The sequence below is a fragment of the Heloderma suspectum genome, chromosome 5, assembly GCF_057233095.1.
Source record: "Heloderma suspectum isolate Gila_16-S chromosome 5, 16-S_ref, whole genome shotgun sequence".
In the NCBI taxonomy this organism is placed as follows: Eukaryota; Metazoa; Chordata; class Lepidosauria; order Squamata; family Helodermatidae; genus Heloderma; species Heloderma suspectum.
This window is the reverse complement of record NC_139462.1, coordinates 41769432-41790564: the sequence shown is the minus strand read 5'-3', so window position 1 is coordinate 41790564 and position 21133 is coordinate 41769432. Positions and strand designations below refer to the sequence as shown.

Below are 21133 nucleotides of genomic sequence, written 5' to 3'. Positions count from 1 at the left end.
CCAGATTTCGAGAATGTTTACCGAATTGTAGAAGTGGCAGAGATACCACCTCACTTGTACTTCCTGGCTTGCATACCTGTGAAAATTCAAGCGAAAGTGCTAGTCACCGTGTACCGTGTACCGCTGTGGCTGACCAAATGCTTTATGCAAGGTACGAGGCCTCCTCAGTTTCCACTGAAACCTGAATTATTGCTTAATAGCAGATGACTCAGAGGAAATCATGAGCTATTCTCAGACAAGCAGAAAATTAGGCTAAAGTTCAGAACATAATTCACTTGTAAATTATTTGCTCCATCAGTAGTAATTGCGGCACTCTTTGAGGCCTTTGTTTTGTTAGTTATAATACACTCAGCTTGGTTGTGCTCCAAGCTGGCTCAATTTCAGGAGCCCATGTTGGCTTGCAGCCTGATTTCAAGGTTTTTTTTCCACCTCAAGGGATTTATGTACTTAAAAGAAAAACATTTTTTTAACAAAACAATCCTAGGCCAGTTCTAGTCTAGATGACATTCAGAAACGTTTAATAATAGCTTTTAATACACCTTGACCCTTAAAAAAATACTGTTAAATGTTTTGGGGTGATGGGTGATCTTCTAACTTTCTCCTCTCCTCAGATGTTATACATCTAGGCCCATTGGGAGATGGTGTGTACTCTACTGTAAACAAAGTGCCACTGAAAGATAGTTGGATGGGAGACAGGAGGTGCTTGACTAATTTAGACAAATAATCATGGTTATTAGAAAACAATGCAGTGGTTCAAATGCTCAATGTGGTATAAGAAGACAAACTCCGTTATTTGCTAGTTAGAGGTCCAGAAATCTCTCCCCACCCCACACGCTCACAATTATTTAAAGCTTTTGGATATATGGTGGAATTGACTTAAGTTGAATGTACATATTCCCACAGGGGGAGGGGCAGGTTGATTCCAAATAAAAGGCTATGGGGATCTACTGAAGTCAAGCTACTGGTAATAATAACAATGCTTGAAGTGAGATGGGATGCTGTCTTTTCAAATGGACATAACTGAATCTGGCCTAACCATCACACTTCCTTTTTTCTTGTACTTTGAAACCATGTTACTTCTTCAGAACCCTCCCACTTTGGGCACAGAATAATAGTAATAGTACTTCACCTTTATGTAGCCCTTTAGAGTGTTTGGAGTGCTTTATATGTAATGTTGTGGTAATCCTTATGACAGCCCTGTAATGTAGATCAATATTATTATCCCATATTGTGGGTGATAGCTTGGTCCAGCCTTCCCCAACCTGGTGCCCGCCATATGTTTTGGACTACAACTCCCAGCTTTCCTGATCATTGGCCATGCTAGCTAGGGCTGATGGAAGTTGGTCTAAAACATATGAGGGGCACCAGGTTGAAGGAGGCTGGCTTAGGGAGAGAGTCCTGGTTCAGATGTCATGGCTACATCATAGTTTGGCTATCTGGGTTTGCCCTTGGCATTGCCCACACCCTCCTGTCTTCCCCTGCTCCAGTTCACTCCTCATTTCCTGGTTCACAATAACTAGTTTACTGCGATGTCTAAATTGGGAAGACGTATACAAATCATAAGGCCTATTTGGGTGTTATTTTCTCCACACCATTAACATTGTGTGGAGAAAGAGTGGGTCCATATGTCCTTTATCATCCTTGGTCCCCCACAGTTTGTGTGCTCGGTGTTTTTCTGTAAAAAGGTTCCCCATCATGAGGAGAGCCTATGCACATTCAGTAGGCCTCCTCCTTTACAGATGAGCCCCCAAATTAGATGCAACAGCAGATTGTAGTTATTGTGAGCAAAGAAGTGAGGGAGAAAATCAAAGTGCATAAGGGGAGAAGGGAGGGGGAGGAGAGACTGTACAAGCCTGAGATACCACCCTTGATAGTCAACCATGAGTTTCTTCTCAGAGGTCACATAGTAATTTCACAACTGAGGCAAGATTTGAAGTGGAAAATGTTCCAACTCAAACTACACTATACCAGCTTTCAGTTCATTTAGAAATTGGTTTAGAGACTGCATCCTTGCAGAATAGCTAATTAGTTGAGAGTTCAGTAAATCCTTCCAAGTTAGGATGGCACACAAATTCTGACTGTAGAGTTATAGTCATTTCAGTTATTCAAAAGATTCAGTTATGCAAAGGCACCTTAAATCCATGTTTGACATTGTATCATTTTCTGTTTTGTTTTTTCTCATATTAAGTAAAAGACAACCAAAATTGGTTATTCTTGCTAAAATTATTAATCTTTTTATTTCTTGCAGATCACCAGAAATTGGAAAGAGAAGCTAGAATCTGTCGCCTTTTGAAGCACCCTAATATTGGTAAGAATGGGGACAATACATGGCCATTTAGAAATCTAACAATTATCTCAGTGTTAGGGCGATTGCAGACATTACTTTAAATCCATTTGCTTTATGGATTGCTATTTGGCAATAGAAATTGTAGGCATGGGGGACCTGATCCAGATCAAGCCAATATGGGGGAGGGGAGTGTTAAACCCCACTACCCCCACACTAGGGTCCCAATTAGGCCCCTGTGCCTACTCTACAGTAAAATTAAAAATTATTCTACAATAAAAAATCCTTTAAAAGCACAATCTTATGCATGTTTAGACAGAAGAAAGTCCTACAACTCCCAGCATGCCCCAGCTAGCATGGCTGGCTAGGGCATACTGGGAGTTATGGACGTTTTTCTGTCTAAATATGCATAGTGTTGCACCCTAAAGTAGTGTCTGCTTTGGCCCTAAGTCTCAGTAAAATAAGATAGGCAAAATAGATGAGGCAGTGTTTTGGATTGGTCTGTTCTAATACAATTGTCAGATGTTGGCTGATTTTGGATTCAGAGTTCATGATAAAGCATTATTTATTGTGACAGGAATGAACCTAGCCCCCCCCCCCATGGGGGGGGAGTCCATGAGCCTAGCCTCATGGGCTCACACCCACTGTTCTCCTCCAGTACAGTCATGAGGAGGAAACTAGAAGCTTCCACTTTAGATTAAATGCAGTTTAGTGTGTCATTTGCCTCTTCATAGATCACTGCCTTGTTGTGGCGAAGGGGCTTGCGTAACTCAGTGAAGCCATAAGCTATGCCGTGCAGGGCCTCCTAAGACGGACCGGTCATGGCAGAGAGTTCTGACAAAATGTGGTCCACTGGAGAAGGAAATGGCAACTCACTCCAGTATTCTTGCCAAGAAAACCCCATGGAACATATCTCAACAACAGTGTGTCATTTGAACCCTAAACTGTGGGTTCAAATTAAGTTAAATGTAACTATGGCTTCTTGAAACAAACCAGCTTCATAAACTATGGCCTGAAGTTGGTTTATTTCAAACAAATCATAGTGAAGATTAACCACAGTATTTTGGTCAGATGACATGACATGCTACGGTTAATCAAAAATGGAAGTGAAAGCGTCTGAACTCCTGATGGCTGTGCCAAAGGAGGGAAAAGGTGCGTAGAGTATATGATCCTCCGGGAAAGCTATGCTCACAAAGCAGTTTATGAACGCTTTTAATTTACTCAGAAGTCTCAGCATACATTTAGAAATGCAAATATTTCATAGCTTCATATCAGGATCCCCCCACACGACGCACGTGTGCGTGCACACACACACTGCTGTGCCACCTGCATTATATTGTGGATAATAAGAAAGGTAAGACACTGCTAAGTAGTGAGGTAGGTGTTGCTATTGAAATATCTGTTAGAATAGAATGAAAAGGCGGTGATGTCTTTACTGACAAAGTGAAATGGAATATGTGAAACTTGCTGAAGAATTTATATGAAGTCGTGTTCAGTTTTACATTGTACTATGTGGTTTTGCATTGCATTGAGATAAAAGTGTTCTTGCAGAGCTCTGGCATGTTATCTTATTCTTTCTAAGCCAGCTGTTTAGGGTTTTGGTGGTTTGTGTCACTTTGAAGATGTTTATAGACATAGTGAAACCATGCTTCAACTTTGGACCTCTGGTGCATAGTTCAGCAGTTCCAGTTTGCAAGGACATGAGTTTGCTGGCCCTCAGCTTAAGTCCATGAATTACAGAGTCAACTGTCTGCTACTAATGTATTTTTTTTACAAAAAGCATACCTGCTTTTGAATGTTGGAATAAAGGCTGTTTTTTCATTCTTCATTTGTTTTTGTACACTGCCTTGGTGGGTTTCAGAAAGGCAATGTACAAACACCTTAACTAAATCAGTCAATAAATAAATGTATATTAGCAAACTGTATGGGATGAATATGTTTGTCTGAAATAGGCCGTGATACAATTCAAGTGGGTCAGTGCTAGAAAAGTCTCATGCAAGTCTAGACAATTGCTTCTTGCATTGGAACATTTGAAATGTATGTATGTTTGGGGCCATCTGTTTTTTCCTGCCCAGCCCTGCCCTTTGTACAGAAAGAAACTTAAAGCTGAGTAGGAGCCGACCAAGGACGTATAAACAAGGAAATATTTCATAAGATTAGATTATATCATACTTGATGATATAAACTAAGATTTTAAAGTGGTAGTCTATGTGGATAATAGAATATGTAAGTATGATTTAGCTCTGGTTGCTTAGACATTTAGCTTTTCTGTACTTCAGTAACACAACTTTTCTGTTAAAAGGCCAATGATACTGTTTTCATAAGAATTCATAATCCACTGCTGTTTGGGAAATATTACTCATCTAACCAACATTTTGAGCCTGGTTTCAAATTTGCTACACCTTATTAAATTGGAAGAAATATTTGCCTTATTGTTTATCATAAAAGACATGATCAAATAAATGTTTCTTTAGACTCAACCATATCAGGATTTTCTTCACACAATAATTTATGGCCTCATGAGCATAGTATTAAAATGTAGCATGTAAACTGAGCAAAAATGCACAAAGTTAACAGCATTCCTACAGACAGGGCAGACAAGACTTAAACAGCAAAGGTAGGAACAGTCAGGGAGATTTGCTTCCATTTAAAGTGTTATCAGTTGGTGGTGTGTGTATGGGGGGAATTCTGTACTTTTAACGGAACTTGAGAAATGAGCTGAATAAAGTGGAAAAACATCAGAAATCAGACCTTGAAATAATGTTGTACTTGTAGTTATCTAGAAAAGCTAGAGTGGAAATTGTTGTTGTTGTTGTTCAGTCGTTCAGTCGTGTCCGACTCTTCGTGACCCCATGGACCATAGCACGCCAGGCCTTCCTGTCCTGCGCACTCTCCCAGAGTGTGCTCAGGTTCATATTCATTGCATCAGTGATGCTATCTAGCCATCTCATCCTCTGCCGTCCCCTTCTCCTTTTGCCTTCAGTCTTTCCCAGCATCAGGGTCTTTTCCAGAGAGTTTTCTCTTCGCATTAGGTGGCCAAAATATTTGAGCTTCAGCTTCAGTATCTGTCCTTCCAATGAGCATTCAGGGTTGATTTCCTTTAGGATTGACTGATTTGACCTCCTTGCAGTCCAGGGGACTCGTAAGAGTCTTCTCCAGCACCACAGTTTGAAAGCATCAATTCTTCGGCGCTCAGCCTTCCTTATAGTCCAGCTCTCACAGCCATACATTACTACTGGGAAAACCATAGCTTTGATTAGACGGACCTTTGTCGGCAAGGTGATGTCTCTGCTTCTTACTATGCTGTCTAGGTTTGCCATAGCTTTCCTCCCAAGGAGCAAGCGTCTTTTAATTTCATGGCTACAGTCACCGTCTGCCCAAGAAAGTAAAATCTGTCACTGCTTCCATTTCTTCCCCTTCTATATGCCAGGAAGTGATAGGGCCAGATGCCATGATCTTTGTTTTTTTAATGTTGAGTTTCAAACCAGCTTTTGCACTCTCCTCTTTCACCCTCAACAAGAGGCTCTTGAGATCCTCTTTGCTTTCAGCATATCGGAGGTTGTTGATAATTCTCCCAGCAATCTTAATTCCGACCTGTGATGCATCCAACCCGGCGTTTCTCATGATGTACTCTGCATATAAGTTAAATAAGCAGGGTGACAATATGCAGCCTTGTCGTACTCCTTTCCCAATTTTGAACCAATCGGTTGTTCCATGTCCGGTTCTTACTGTTGCTTCTTGACCCTCGTACAGGTTTCTCAGGAGACAGGTAAGGTGGTCTGGTACTCCCATCACTTTAAGAATTTGCCACAGTTTGTTGTGATCCACACAATCAAAGGCTTTAGCGTAGTCAATGAAGCAGAAATAGACGTTTTTCTGGAATTCTCTTGCTTTCTCCATGATGCAGCGAATGTTTGCGATTTGATCTCTAGTTCCTCTGCCTCTTCGAAACCCCACTTGTACTTCCGGTAGTTCTCGGTTCGCATACTGCTGAAGCCTAGCTTGTAGGATTTTGAGCATCATCTTGCTGGCATGTGAAATGAGTGCAATTGTGCGGTAGTTTGAACATTCTTTGGCATTGCCCTTCTTTGGAATTGGAATGTAAACTGACCTTTTCCAGTCTTGCGGCCATTGCTGAGTGTTCCAAATTTGTTGGCATATTGAATGCAGCACTTTAACAGCATTAACAGTGGAAATTGTAGGGAATAGCTATTTGGAGAATTTTTGGTACACATAGAATTACACTTCAAATTAAATTATATGTAGTTGATAGAGGAAAAGACTACAAAAGGCTGATTTTCCCTTCCATGTAACTTACATTTTTTGCTTTTCAGTGATTTCTAGTATTAATACACCTTTATCTTTCTCATTATGAATACTGCCATCCTGGTATTATTATTCATATAGCTTTGTGTTGGCATGAAATACTTTGTTTCCTTTCGTAATCTCTAAAACTTTGTGTGGGATCTCTTTAATTATTCAGGAGATTATACATTAATGTAGATTTTGTAAAAACATAATTGATAGAAGATGCAACATCATATATCATAGGAAGAAATAGCAAAAATGTATTGAATTCCAAGTAGAGTAAAAAACTATGCTATGATTTTAACGAAATGCTGCTTCCACTGGGACCAGGTATTCCTTTCTGGCCCCTCAGCCGCAGTGCAAACTGATAGCACATCAGCCCTTTCCACATGGTCTTCCAACCACATACAATGTATGGAAATGGAAGGGGATTGTACCTGCTGTCTCCACCCCAGAACTTCATACATCAACTGTGCCTATGTGTACAGAACCTACGTGCGTACAACATTTATGTAGGTAATATCCATACAGAACCACACGGAGGGGGAACCTATGCATGTAGGCTCTGTGCACAGTGAGCACAGTCAATGTGTAGAGATTAGGGGTATGGGGACAGTAGGTGTGGTCCTGGGCTAGGGTGGCCACTTATGCATCATCAAAAAAAGAGGAAATGCATCATCAAAGAAGAGGACACAGATTTGCATAATATATATGCTAATTTATAGGTATAGATGCACATTTAGAAATAGATGAAATTTAGAAATAATTACAAACTGAAATAGAAATACAATACATCTTACCATTGTTTTTAGTTAGTACCTGCCCCTGGTAAAACATCGCTCCTTTTTGTCTCTGGAGGAGACAATGCTTTTTTAAAAAGTTGATGCCTTTAAAAAATGCAGCGGAGTACATGAACTCCCTTTCCTCTTCTCCATAATTGCCTATCCAAATAATAAATGTTGGTGAATGTGTATGAATGTAAGATGTAAGCTCTTCTGTAAGATGTACAACAAGATTCATTGTGAGATCAAATTTTCTCACAATTGTTTGTTTTTCTCAAATTTGTAAGAAAAGGAAAATGTTATGGTCATTTTATTAACATATCTGCTTCATTTAAAAGTCAATTGCATGTCTAGAAGAGAGCAGCAAAACCAGTGTCTAAGTCTCAGTTATGAAGATTGTTGTCAGTGCTAGGAAATAACAGGAGGAAAAGATCATATTACAGAAACCATTACAGTACTAGCTAGGCATGAAATTAAATGCACAAGACAAAGGAGCAGTGATAAGGGTGCACAAAGTAAACTTGTTTTTCAAGTGAATGTGATCTCATATCTTCCATGCATTGGTAGGCTTCCTAGCAAGCCTCATTTTATTTATTTTTTAGAGTTGCAGAAACAACTTTAATAGTAAGAATTTGACAAAAGGAGAGTCAAGGAGGTTACAAAAGAATCAATTACCTGTAACTCTTAACTCATCTTTGCCTTATCCAGAAAGAAATGATCACATGGAGAATGACAGGGTTATCTACCTTGGGATATGGAGCTAAGAGTTTCAAAGAGTGTGTGATTTTTTTCTAGTTTCTAAATTGTTTTAACGTTTTAAATTACAAATGCCCTTTTGGGGATGAAAGGCGACTCAGAAATAATTTTGTAAATAATATAAATAAATGTACTTTACCTTTGGTATCTCCTTTCTCACTTTTATCCTTCAGAAGACTACTCCCAGGCCATACACTTGCCTGTGATTGCTTTGGGGAATGAAAGTATATTGGGTACATATCGATGACCGTTTTGTATGTTTCTTAAATGTGTGCTAAAGTACAACAGTACAGATAATTGTGACTGATTCTGACCTATTCTGTGGTTGCTGTTGCTGCACACCTAGTTACTGATTAGTTCTCATACTAGGTAGTGAAGATGCTAGTTCTACCTATCCCTCCATGCATTACTGTGGTATTTGTCATTGCTTCTTGGCAAAGAGGTACAGCTGAACCAACCTGGGATTTCAAGTTCATCTAGATGAACAGTATCCAGATATTACACATACTGTTACTTTACTTCAAATTAACAAATCTGGGGCAGAAATATGTGAAGCTTCATTGAATAATCAAGCCCAAAGTTTATACACGGAATCCACCGATATTACCCCCTCTTGCCTTGCTACTGCAAAGTAGGGAAATGCTGCAGCCAACTTCTAACTAATCAGGTTTGATTAATTACTTTGTTAGAACATTTCACAAATGGAGTTTTCAACCTAATGATTTTCCAGTGGGGTGGGGAATGACTCTGCCAGAGCTACTGTATTGATGCTTGTTTCTGTGGCATAGCTTACCTCTTGTCCATGCCTAAATTATCTTTGCTTGGGCATATTTTTTTATTGAAACAGCAATTCTCACACTTCTTTTTACTTCTTTTAACCCAAATACTGTGTGAAATACTGTGTGATTGAAAGTTCCAGGTCTAATCCCTAGCATCACCAGTTAAAGGCACTGAAGTAGCAGGGCTGAGAAAGACCTGTGTATGGAGTGCCGCTGACAGTTAGAGTAAACAGTATTGGGCTAGATGGACCATGATTGAAACAGCAATTCTCACACTTCTTTTTACTTCTTTTAACCCAAATACTGTGTGAACATAGTAAAACAATTGGTTTTCCTAGCTCTTAATTGGAAATGGCAGTATGGTTTACTACAGAGTAATTCTGAATGTGCATGTGTGAGAGGCTTGGAGCCTCTCATTTGACTTAAGGTGCCATTGAGTAAAGCAAATGTGTATCCTACTGTTCAGATAAAATGTCTCAAATGAAAGTAACTAGAACTGTATCTTAAAGACATATCCATAGAGACTGGAACAAATGCCATGAAACAGTAATAGCGTCTGTAATTGAGAGTTGACCTCTGCTATCCATTGTACTTTAAAATGTAGATGACACCCAGCTACCCTCCTCTTGAGTAGCTAGCTATAGGCCGTCCAGCAATGACTCCTGTTCTCTAGGTTGTAACAATCCATGTCTCTCTTTAAAGCAACATACATGCTGTTAGCTGCCAGAAGCCCTAATAAAAATGTAGAAGTAAAACACTAGAATGTTTCTAGTGATCTACTTGTTTTTTCCTCACGCATTTGTCATGTTCTTGAATATTTCCCATTTTTGTTCTTCACAACATTACTTTCTCAATTCGATGGTTAAATGGTAACTGTCTACAGAAGCTCCAAACTGAACTTTCAGTACTGTTGTGAGGATTCCAGCTCAGATGCACAAGAGAAATGAACTATGGAAACGGAAGCATTTCTTTAGCAATTTCTTATTGATCTTACAGCATGTTTTGCTTCAGGAAATTTCTACAGACAAGATGTATCTTATATTTTGAGGTGGTAATAGTTGTGATGGTGAATCAGCCATTGTTAGCATGTTCAGTGGTACATTTAGGTAACCGCAGACTCTGGACTTATACCCCTCCCCTTTAGATGGTAGTGTATATTGATTCATTTACTTCTAAGACTGCAGTGGGTCCTGTACCCACTTGGACATAAGCCTCATTGAACTCAATAGGACTTAATTTTGAGTAGGCATGTGTAGGATTGAGCTGTAAATGTGGCAAGCCAACCCTGTTGTGTTGGGATGCTCATTCTTCTGGTTGGGGGACCTTTATTTCTGTGCCCAAATCCTGACCTGATGGCACCACTGAGCACGTTAAAATTAAAGGAGAGAAGCATTTGACTAGGACCCAAAGAGCTACAGTATATGAATCTAAGGGACTATACTAGCCCAGTGACATTTTTGTCATATTTTTCTTTAAATAGGTGATCCAGTGCATGCACACGCACACGCGCGCGCGCGCACGCACACACACACACACACACACACACACTTTTCAGCCATTTCAGAAACTGCTTTTGAAAATCTCTTCAATACAAAAGTGCTTTGCCATGTGAAACTGGATGGGGTTATAATTCAAGAAACAAAATTCCAAAGCCCCTTTGTTTTGTTGTGTGATTCGTTTTATCTTGACTATGTTTCTATTGTGTAATGCACTGGGTGGTAGGAGGAAAACTGCACCTACATCTGAAGCCTGGATAAACTTTACCCTAGTTTTGTGCACTTGGTCCTTCAACACAACTAATTTGCACAGTGCTGCTGTGTATCGGTTGTCTTCATCTTGGTGCATAGTGGGGAGGGGCTGTGGCTCAGTGGTAGAGTACATGCTTTGCATGCATAAAGTCCCAGGTTCAATCCCCAGCATCTCCAGGTAGGGCTGGAAACATTCCTGGCTAAAACCCTGAAGAGGCACTACCAGTCAGTGTCTAGCCCATACTGGACCATTGGTCTATGGACCAATGATCTGTCTCAGCAGGTTCCTATGTGGGGATAAGCCAGAGGTTAAAACCACTTTTCCCCCTATATTTTCTTCCTCCTTCTCAAAACAGTGAGGTATCTTGTATGTATATGGTCCTACTGGTAGCTGAATGGGCAAATGAAGGTCAAACTGTGCTGAACAAGTAGTAGACTACTGTAAGTTAACACCTAAGGATACATACTAAGGTTGCAATCCTAAGCACACATGCTAACTATGTTCCTGCTGAACTCAGCAGGGCATACTTCTGAGTAAACATGGTAGCCAATGACATTATGCCATACATGCATGTAGAAATTGGGATTTTTGCTGAAGCACTGGCATCCTACATTTGTGGGAGCTGGTACTTTTCCTTTGAGAAATGTAGCTTTGACTTTAAAGTCCTTAACGGGTTTCATTCACCAAATGTCCTTGCGCTTCAAATGCTCTGTTGGCAAAAAGAAAAAAGAAAAAAGCCCCTCTATTGAATTTACTTGAATAGGGCCTGTGTCAATGGAATGCTTTGAAGGTCAAGTTGCCTGCTGGAAGAAGTTTATGTTCTTGGAGCAGAAGGTCCCAAGTGCTGTTTCATGCTCTACTTGTAGACAAGTAATAGGCTGCTGCTCAGCAAGTACTGTCTAGGTATCCATTGAATAATTTTGTGCTACGTATGATCTAAATTGAGGCTGGATCACAAGCAGTGGCTTAACTAATGGGAATGCAATGCATACTAGCTTGTGTGAATTATATAGTATTGCCATTCATTTGGAAGGAATCTGGTTAACTTTTGGATATTGCTCACTATAAGCTGAACCCCGACAAAATACATTTTGTTACAGTATTCCATTCCTTCCACATATTCCAAATAGTGTGTGCTATGTACATCTGAGAGACAGTGGCCCTTAAACGCCATAGTGTTTTCAACTTTTGCCATATGTGTTGTCTCAGAATCTGACACTGTCCCATAGGAAAAGTAACACTTAAAGCTTATATTTTGGTGATACCTTTCTTGCCATCCTTCTGAGAGCTTGCTGCTGTTTGCATGTGTTTCTTCACTACATTCGGTAGCCACAAGGGACAAGGAGAAAGGATGTTTGCTCTAATTGTGGGGGAGCAAAGCAACATCTCTCCTGTGGCAGGTGGTAGAAAGAAAATTACTTGATTATTTAGAAGATTTATATTCAGCCTTTCAATTAAATTATCCTCAAGGCAACTTACAACATTATTGCAATAATATGCACACACAACCTAGCAACTCCTAGGCCTTGACTGGTAGATGGAGCCAGAATCCACTTCTGGTCAGATTTGCAGTCTCATGGCACTAGCAGTTGGAACCAAGTGTTCTTTCTGACAGGGAGGAGGGAAGCGAGATCCCTGCAGTTGTTCTTTCTCTGGCCAGTGAATGGGTCAGTCTGGGCTTTCCCTTGTTGTGATGTTCTTCCTGGGAGGCAAGGGGTAGAGTCTCCCTTTACTCTACAAACCCAGGTCAAGAAAGCTTCTTGGGGAAGGTCCTTAACTCAGGACACATGTTTTGTGTGCAGAAAGTTCCAGGTCTAATCCCTAGCATCACCAGTTAAAGGCACTGAAGTAGCAGGGCTGAGAAAGACCTGTGTATGGAGTGCCGCTGACAGTTAGAGTAAACAGTATTGGGCTAGATGGACCATGATTTTGACTTGGTATGTCAGCTTCATGTGATGCAATGGTTAGACTGCTGGACTAGGAAAAATGGAGTTCAAATCCCTCCTCAGCCATGGACCTCACTGAATGACCTTGTGCTAGTCTCTCTCTCTCATTCAACATAACCAACCTCACAGGGTCGTGTGAGAGAGAGAAAAAAGGTGACAGGTGGTGGGGAGAGCAAAGTAGGCTGACTCCTTGAAAGAAAGGCGGGATAAAAGTCTAATAAAAATAAATGTTCGTCAGATCACTCAAAGAATTCTGCATAATATCATTAATTGTTATTGTTGTTAGTATTAATAAACCAGCCCATTTCAGAATGGATACAATCCAGAAAAAGGGTAAGCACACTTGTCCTAGTGATTACAGTGTGAATTAAAACACCCATATACTGTAATTGTCTACATTGCATCCAGTGTGCAAGTATACTGACTGTTTTATGTAGCTGTAGCAAAGAGGCAGATATTGGTAGTGAAAGTAGGGTTGTTGTTTTTTACTTTTATGCAAATGGAACAGTGCATCATAAGAAAAGAAAGGCTACCATTTCCCCCCTTGTTATTTAACCCATTGATATAACAAGGTGACTCATACGTTGACTTAAATTCCTCTGTTCCAGAAGGATTTCTTTATGTATTGCATTCTTGCTCAGAAGTGAAATCTAATACAGCAGAATAATCCTACACTTCTTTTAGTCATCATCACTGTCCAAACCGTAGATGTGAAATCTAGGGTTCTTATTACCACATTAAACCTTTGTACCAATTTTTCCATATGCATTCCATATACTTAGTGGTAGTTTTACCTCTTTAAAATGTACTGATTTTTATTTGTTTTAAATGTCTGAATACTCACATTTAAAGGTTATTGAGTTCAGGGGTGATGTTTCTGGAAGATTTCCCCCCCGCTTTGCATTCAGTATGTGATAGTGGAGCAATTGAAACATACAGGTTTGACCATATATTGGTACAACGGGGTCTAGTGTTCCAACCTGCATTAATAGTACTAACATCAGTATAAATAGTTGCCATTTATGAACATTTAGTAAGATTTTGGTTCCCTTGCATGTACATATAACTACATTTTTGTTAGGTATATGTATGTCAGAATTTATTTCGTGCCATAAAAGATAGTAAGACCTATTGAACTCAGTGGGACTTGATTCTGACTAGACTAGATTGCATGATTAAGCCTATTAATTTAATTAAGGTTAAGAGATCCATAACAATCTCCTGGATTGTAGCCTTTGGATTATCTGTACTTTGAGCAAATTCTCAATTTCAAATAAATATAATCAACTTTGGGTGTAAAAAGAAACCATGTAAGAGTGAGGAAAAACATCTGGGACCTGAAGTCATACCATAATTGTAAAAAAATACTTTTATGCCAATTAGTTTTCATTCTGAGAGAAATTAATAGGCTGGGATCCAGAGGACTACACAACTACATTTGTATGTGCATGGGGGCTTTGGGCTTGTATTTCTCAAACAGGAGCACCCTCTGTCACATTGCAAACAGACTTGGAAAGTAAAGGAAAGTAAAAGAACTGTCAAAAGGAGTTTGTGATCTGCAGTTGGAGGGTAGTGTGTGTGGTTCAAAGCAGGGAAATCAAGATCCCACAGGGCAGCTCACATAAAGTTGCTCTTGGCATCCCTGTCAGTACAAAGTAATTTAGATCACACAATATTTCCACTCAAAATATTGGGCAGGTTCACAGGTCATGCTAAGCCACCCTGCAAATAAGCCATGGTAGGTGGGTGGGTTGTTCACAGAACAACCCACAGTATGCCTGACAGACAGTTGAGCTTGCTCTGGCATGTTCTCCCCTCCTTCCCCCTCAGTCCTCCAGACGGCTCCGGCACATATCCCATGTGCCTTTACTGCAGAACCCGCCTTGTCTCCTTGTCCCGGCCCCTCCCTGCTCTGATCACTACCTCTTTTGGTTTGCCACCTTAAAAAAAAAGTGCTTCAGGAGTACTGGGTAGTATATTGTTGTTGCTATTGTTGTTTTTGTTGTTATTATTTTCCCATTCCTTGGCAAGAGTTCACTTTTGCCTGTCTGATATGTGTAACCTTGCCTTGTCAATTTCCTTGTATGTTTCAGTTGTCAAAGGGAGCACAGAAGTGAGAGAAGTAGGTACACCAAAAAATGGATGTGGGGAGACAATATTTCCCACTGGCAATGTAATCGTCTCGCTTTTAAGTGTTGAACTGATACTTGTCAGTGTCCTCCTCCCATTCAACACTTCCTCTAGTCACCAGCAAGTCCAGAAAAGGGAGATATTGGCTCCTCTTCCCTTTTCACAGCTCCTTTTCAAAGCAGTTAATTGTGGTAACCAAAAAGGGGCCACGAAAAGGAGGGAAGTTAATATCTCCCCTTTCTGAAGTAACTGGAGCATTGAAAAGATGGAGGACACTGAGAAGTGTCAGTTTAACCCTTAAACGTGAGAGGTTCACATGGCCAAGGGGGAGATATTGTCCCCCTCTCCTTTCAGTGCACTTATTCCTTTGGCTTTTCCTCCCATTTTTGGTGCTTCTGAATTGTGCTGTTGGGTCCCCCTTTTCTCTTACTATTATTTCTCTCCCAGTCCTTCACAATTGTGTGCAAAATAACCAATAGGCAACCCCATGTTGTCAGTTTCCTTGCATGTTACCTACTCCACTTCACTGTGCCCTTTGACAGCTGAAATATACAAGGAAATTAACTACAGACGTCAGACAATCATAAGTGTGTGCTTGTGAAAAACTGACAATTTTATTTTAAGTTCTCAACTTTGCATTTTTAGACACTTTTTTAAAAATAATGCTGGGGAACCAGTGACAAAGAACAAGTGGAATGGGCTTTTCTGCCTCTCTTGCTGAATGGCTCTGTAGCCGATCACAGTAACCCATGATAAAATTAGTCTTCTGGGGTTGGGTGATATGACAACCCATTGTGGGCGTGAACAACCCTGCAACAAGCCATGGGTTCTCAACATGGCTTGTTCATGAAAAATAGGCCACCCAGTGGAAAATGTTTCAGGTTTGGACAACACGACAATCAGCCATGGCTGGCTGCTCATGGTGGATTGTCATGTTGTGCAAACGCAGTCATTGTTTCAATGCCAGTTAGTTGCTGGTTGATTGAATTATGCTTAATTTAAGAGATTTTGGCCCAGGATCAGTATCCAGGTGAAGCGAAGTACCATTTATCTCAGTGGAGTGTTCAGTATATCTTAAACCCCTCCCTTTGAAATGTATGCCGCTTCAAAGTGCTCAACTTTGGCTGCATCATATTCTAACATTTTATATCTTATGAACTAGATATAAATTGAGGATGTTAAAAAAATCAAGGGAAAGTGAAATATAGGAATTGTGTTATGAACTGCTAGTAGCTGCTTATATTGTATTGTCAAGGCACTGGAAATTAGTATAATGCCATCTTTGAGGAAAAGGTTTGGCAAATAGCCAAACTGGGGGGGGGGGGCATCCAGGAAATGACAAGTGTAATTTGGCTTAAAAATAGACTTGCCATCACTCAGAATTATGCAGATGAGTAGTTGAAATGTGTTAATTACTGTAAATGCAGACATGCTGCAAATCATATAGTTAAATGCTGTAAATACAGACACGCTGCAAATCATATATTTTCTGTTTGGTGAAAAGAAAAGTAATATCGTGACAGGCAGATTGACTCATCAATGTGCACAGTGGAATGTGCCCAACCAAAACCGGTTTGGGGGTGCCAGCTGAATGGGAAACGTCATGTCTGACAACCTTATGCTTTATTAAGGGCGCAATCCTATATACACTTTTGTTTACTCCACTGAGCTTAGTGGGACTTAGTTCTGAATAGACACACATAGGATTACACTGTAAGTCATTGATTTTTTTTCTGCATTGAATTTGATTGATTTTAGAAGCACTAACTTCATCTGAGTTAGTGAAAATTCCGGTTCTGTCATTTTTGTGTGCAAGTTGGTTGTACAGCACTGTTAACTGGAAGTACATACCAAATATAGCAACAGCCCTTTGCTTCACTTTGTCTTGGACAAATACTCTGCTTCTTCTGAGCCGTTTCTAAGATGTTTCACTCCATAAAGACTTCATAGTATATCTCTTTTTTCTGGGCTAAATTCTGACCCGTTTGTAGAAAAGACGGCTATTAGCCTATCTCTGTGAAAGGAGAATTATTTCTGGGCAGACGTTTTTACTTTTTATACATCATGTGCATGTTTAATTCCTAGAGGCTTGGTATATAGTGCAATGGAGGAATGCTGCTTGTACAAAGAAACACAGGATTCCTGTCTTGTATGTTATCTACCTCCTTTCAGAAAACAAGGTGAAGGGTCTACTTGGTATTACAGTTGGTTTCCCAAGATTTGTGTTATATATATTATATGAAGGAATTTGAATTGGTTTATTCCCATGCTCTATACTGACTTATCCCCAATACTTTTGTAACAATGTTTGTGTGCTCATTCTTGTACTGTTATGGTAACATAGTTGCTGGCTCATATCAACAATACAAATCAATATAACTCTATCTGTGGAAGCTTTATTGACTCACAATACCTGCCGCTATAGATAGTAATTGAACAATCATATCACAGTAGACCCATTGCTCGGTGTTCCTAGTGACTGACAATTTGTGGGCTTTTATTGCAGGCTGTGACGCCTTGAGGATCTGCAAGGTACTAATATAAATGTATAAGTATTATTATTGTTATTATTATACAGAGTGGCCCAAAGGTAGGTATACAGTATAGTTTATTTGCATTTTATTACATTGATTATTACATTTACATTTGTTTAATACTGTTTAATCTCGTAAGTGCTCAAAATATATTCCATCAACGTTGCAACATTCCTCGAACCTGTCCAGGACACTGTGACACACAGTACGACACAAATTCCGCTCCGCATCAATGTCCATAAATACTTCAGTTGAGATCTGATAGTCAAATTAGGATTTTCATCTGCCCAATACACACAGTTATGCCTGTTCACGTGGCCTGACAACTTGAAAGAAGCCTCACCTGACCAGATGATCTTATCAAGAAGGTCTGGTTTGTTAGAGATTTGGTTACGCATCATCTCACAGAATTGCAACTGACCATCTGCGTTGTCCTCCAGAAGACCATGTAACAGTCTTAGATGGTACGGCTTCAATTTCAATTTACGCATTAAGCGTTGCAGGGACATTCTAGGTATGGATAGCTGCTTAGACGCACATCGTGTGGACTTTTTCGGACTGTTCACAAATGTCAGAGTGACTCATCTCATTTTCCTCTGTCATAGACGTCCTAGGATGTCCAGATTTCGGTGCATTAGCCACTGCACCTGTTGCTTCAAATTTATCTCTAAGACAGGGTCTACTGTGATAAGATTGTCAGACGTGTTGGTGGTGGAGTGTCAGATGCTTCTTGCCACGCTGTGCGCACCCGCTCGGCATTTTCAGTCTTTCAGTACTGCTTTAGAATCTACTTCCTTTGTTCTTGACTCAAGTTCGCTGCCATCATTCACAATATCAGTAAAAAAAAATAACTAAAAAAACCTAAACTGTATACCTACTTAAGGGCCTCACTCCCCTCACTCTCTACACTTAACTGATTTAACTGTCACTCCCTGTCACTCACTCTTCCCAACTGTCATTCTGACTCCACCCACACATCTTCTACTCACACATTCTCTCCCCCTCCCATCAACATTCTAAACAACAGTACTGGTATTTGGGCCACCTGGTATTTATTTATACCTCGCCTTTTTCCCAGTATTGGGACACAAGGCAGCTTACAAAAACTAAAACATATACAATTAAAACATATAAAAACATAAAAAGTTAAAATATAATTAAACAACAATACAATTAAAATTAAATTAAAACATTAAAACAGCATTTTAGCAGCTTACCCCCAGATTCCAACTATGTCCCAAAGGCCTGCTGGAACAAGAATGTTTTAGCCTGCCTCCGAAAACACATCAAGGGACCCATCCTAGCCTCCCTGGGAAAGGGTGTTCCACAGCCGAAGCCCTCTCCCGGGTTCCCACCAAACGTGCCAGTGACAGCGGTGGGACTGAGAGAAGGGCCTCCCCAGAAGACCTCAGAACATGGGCAGGTTCATAAGGGAGGATACGGTCTTTCAGATAACGTGGACCGGAGCCGTATAGGGCTTTATAGGTCATAGCCAGCACTTTGAACTGTGCCCGGAAACAGACTGGAAGCCAGTGAAGCTGTTTTAACAAGGGAGTTGTATGCTCCCTGTAGCCAGCCCCAGTCAACAGTCTGGCAGCAGCTCTTTGAACCAACTGCAGTTTCCTAACACTCTTCATAGGCAGGCCCACGTAGAGTGTGTTGCAGTAATCCAAACAGGATGTAACTAAGGCATGTGTCACCACGGCCAGATCAGACATCTCCAGGAACAGGCGCAGTTGGCGCACTAGTTTTAACTGTGCAAAGGCACTCCTGGCCACGGCTGAAACCTGAGGATCTAGGCTTAGGGCTGAATCCAGGAGCACCCCCAAACTGCGAACCTGAGTCTTCGGGGGAGTGCAACCCTATCCAACACAGGCTGAATCCTTATTCCCTGATCTGCCTTTTGACTGACCAGGAGCACCTCTGTCTTGTCTGGATTAAGTTTCAATTTGTTCTCCCGCATCCAGTCCAGTCTGGATGCCAGACACTGGTTAAGGACAGAAGTAGCCTAACATCTGGCTATCAACATGTATTGGGTGCATTAGGACCAAAAGCAATAATTAATTGCAAGGTAATTTTTTAGTATGTTTTAAATCCAATATACATTTTAAATCCAATATACATTTTAGATCAAATATCCTTGATAAACCAGGGCTTCCAAAACTGATGTAAATTTATGCATACATGTTCGTCTTATTCACTCTCATCACGTGAAGGGTTGTATGTTTTGTTTTTGTGCTGTCTGGCCCTTTTTGCTGAAATGTATAGGGATATGGGGGCTGGCCATCCTTCAGGGTAAAGCTTTGAGAGGCTCCAAATGCAAACATCTTGGGGTTTAAACTTCATGTAAACAGATACACAGGCAGAAATTCTGGGCAAAACCCCTGTAAGCCTAGGTCCAGAAGAACAATGGTTTGTTGGGTGATATTCTCATGAAGAAATGAGAAATGCAAATTATAATTCCAAATCTCTTTTTGAGTAACAGCTTTTCTTTATGTAGCACATGTCAGAAAGTGCTTTGACTTCATAGGCATTTATGCTTAGATACATAATTAAACCTCTTCCTAGGGTTACTAGTGTACATTTTAGAGACTGCCTATCTGAGTGGCCCATGCTACACATAGTCACGTATGCAATTCATTAATAACTGAACTTCTTGTTTGGTTCATTGTGCCACAGCATTTGCTGAGAAGTTTCGTCTTGGGATTGGAGTTACACCTGAAACAGGAGAGCCAACTGCTGTTTTACAGAGGTGTAATGGATAGAGCAGCCTTCCCAACCTGATGCCCACCAGATGTGTTGGCCTTAGGAGCATAGGAAGCTGCCTTATACTGAGTCAGACCATGGGTCCATCTAGCCAGTGTTGTTGACGCTGACTGGCAGCAGCTGTCCAGGGTTTCAGGCAGGAGTTTTTCCTACCCTACTTGGAGATGCTGGGGATCAAACCTGGGCCCTTATACATGTAAAGCACTACCACTGAGCTACAGTTCCTCTGTAACAGATTTTCTGTCATAAAAGTATTTGTTCTCTACCATAAAGGTAGACTGTTCTCTGCCATAAAGATAATGAGATGGCAGTGGGCAAGTCACTCTCACCCTATCTCTCACAGGGTTCTTGTAATGATAAAATGGGATCATTTGATGACACTGACCTCAGCTTTTCAAAGGAAGCACAAGGATACAAAAATGAAACATTATTTGAAAATATTTTTGAAAGTCTGTGAACAATGATGATTTTTCTCACTTTCCTAAGTATAACCAAGTGTTCTGTAGTCAAGCTGTTTTCACTCATATCCTCAACTTGATCTTAGAAGTTTATGTATCAGTTAAACAACCAGGGGTGAGGAACCTTTTTCAGCCTGCGGTCAGATTGCTTTGATATTCCCAGGAAATACATAAACTCCTTAAACTCCACAGAGATTCCCAAATGCACACAGAGTTTCTTCCATGTGAGAGCCAGTATGATGTAGTGGTTGGACTGGGGAGACCCGGGTTCAAGTCCCCACTCGGCCAGGAAGCTTACTTTGTGACTTAAGGCCAGTCACTGGCTCTCAGCCAAATCTACCTCACAGTTTTTTATGAGGATAAAATGGAGATATGAGGCTCGTGTATGGAGGAAAAGGCAGGATACAACAAACAAACAAATAAATATGTATGCAGTTGTATGTATAGAGTCATTTTCAGATCTTACAGTGAACATACATAGTTCAGGGGCAGCATCAGCTACTGCCTTGTGTACATGTGTACACACACACACACACACACACACACACCAGTCACATACATGTTCATTATACCCAGTAATAATATCTGGAAAAAAAATGCTAATGTCTGTGGTATTTCAAAAGGCCCAGAAAACATACACG

At 40.4% G+C, this 21133-nt stretch overlaps 1 protein-coding gene across 9 annotated transcripts in view; it reads left to right on the top strand.

The window, feature by feature from the left end:
• CAMK2D (calcium/calmodulin dependent protein kinase II delta) overlaps window positions 1-21133 on the top strand; it is a 201286-nt gene that overhangs the window by 84380 nt on the left and 95773 nt on the right. For all 9 annotated transcript variants that reach the window (XM_084855888.1, XM_084855890.1, XM_084855885.1 and 6 more), the window contains one exon: window positions 2249-2308. In XM_084855888.1, coding sequence (XP_084712014.1) covers window positions 2249-2308 — 60 coding nt within the window. The remainder of the gene's footprint in view (window positions 1-2248; window positions 2309-21133) is intronic.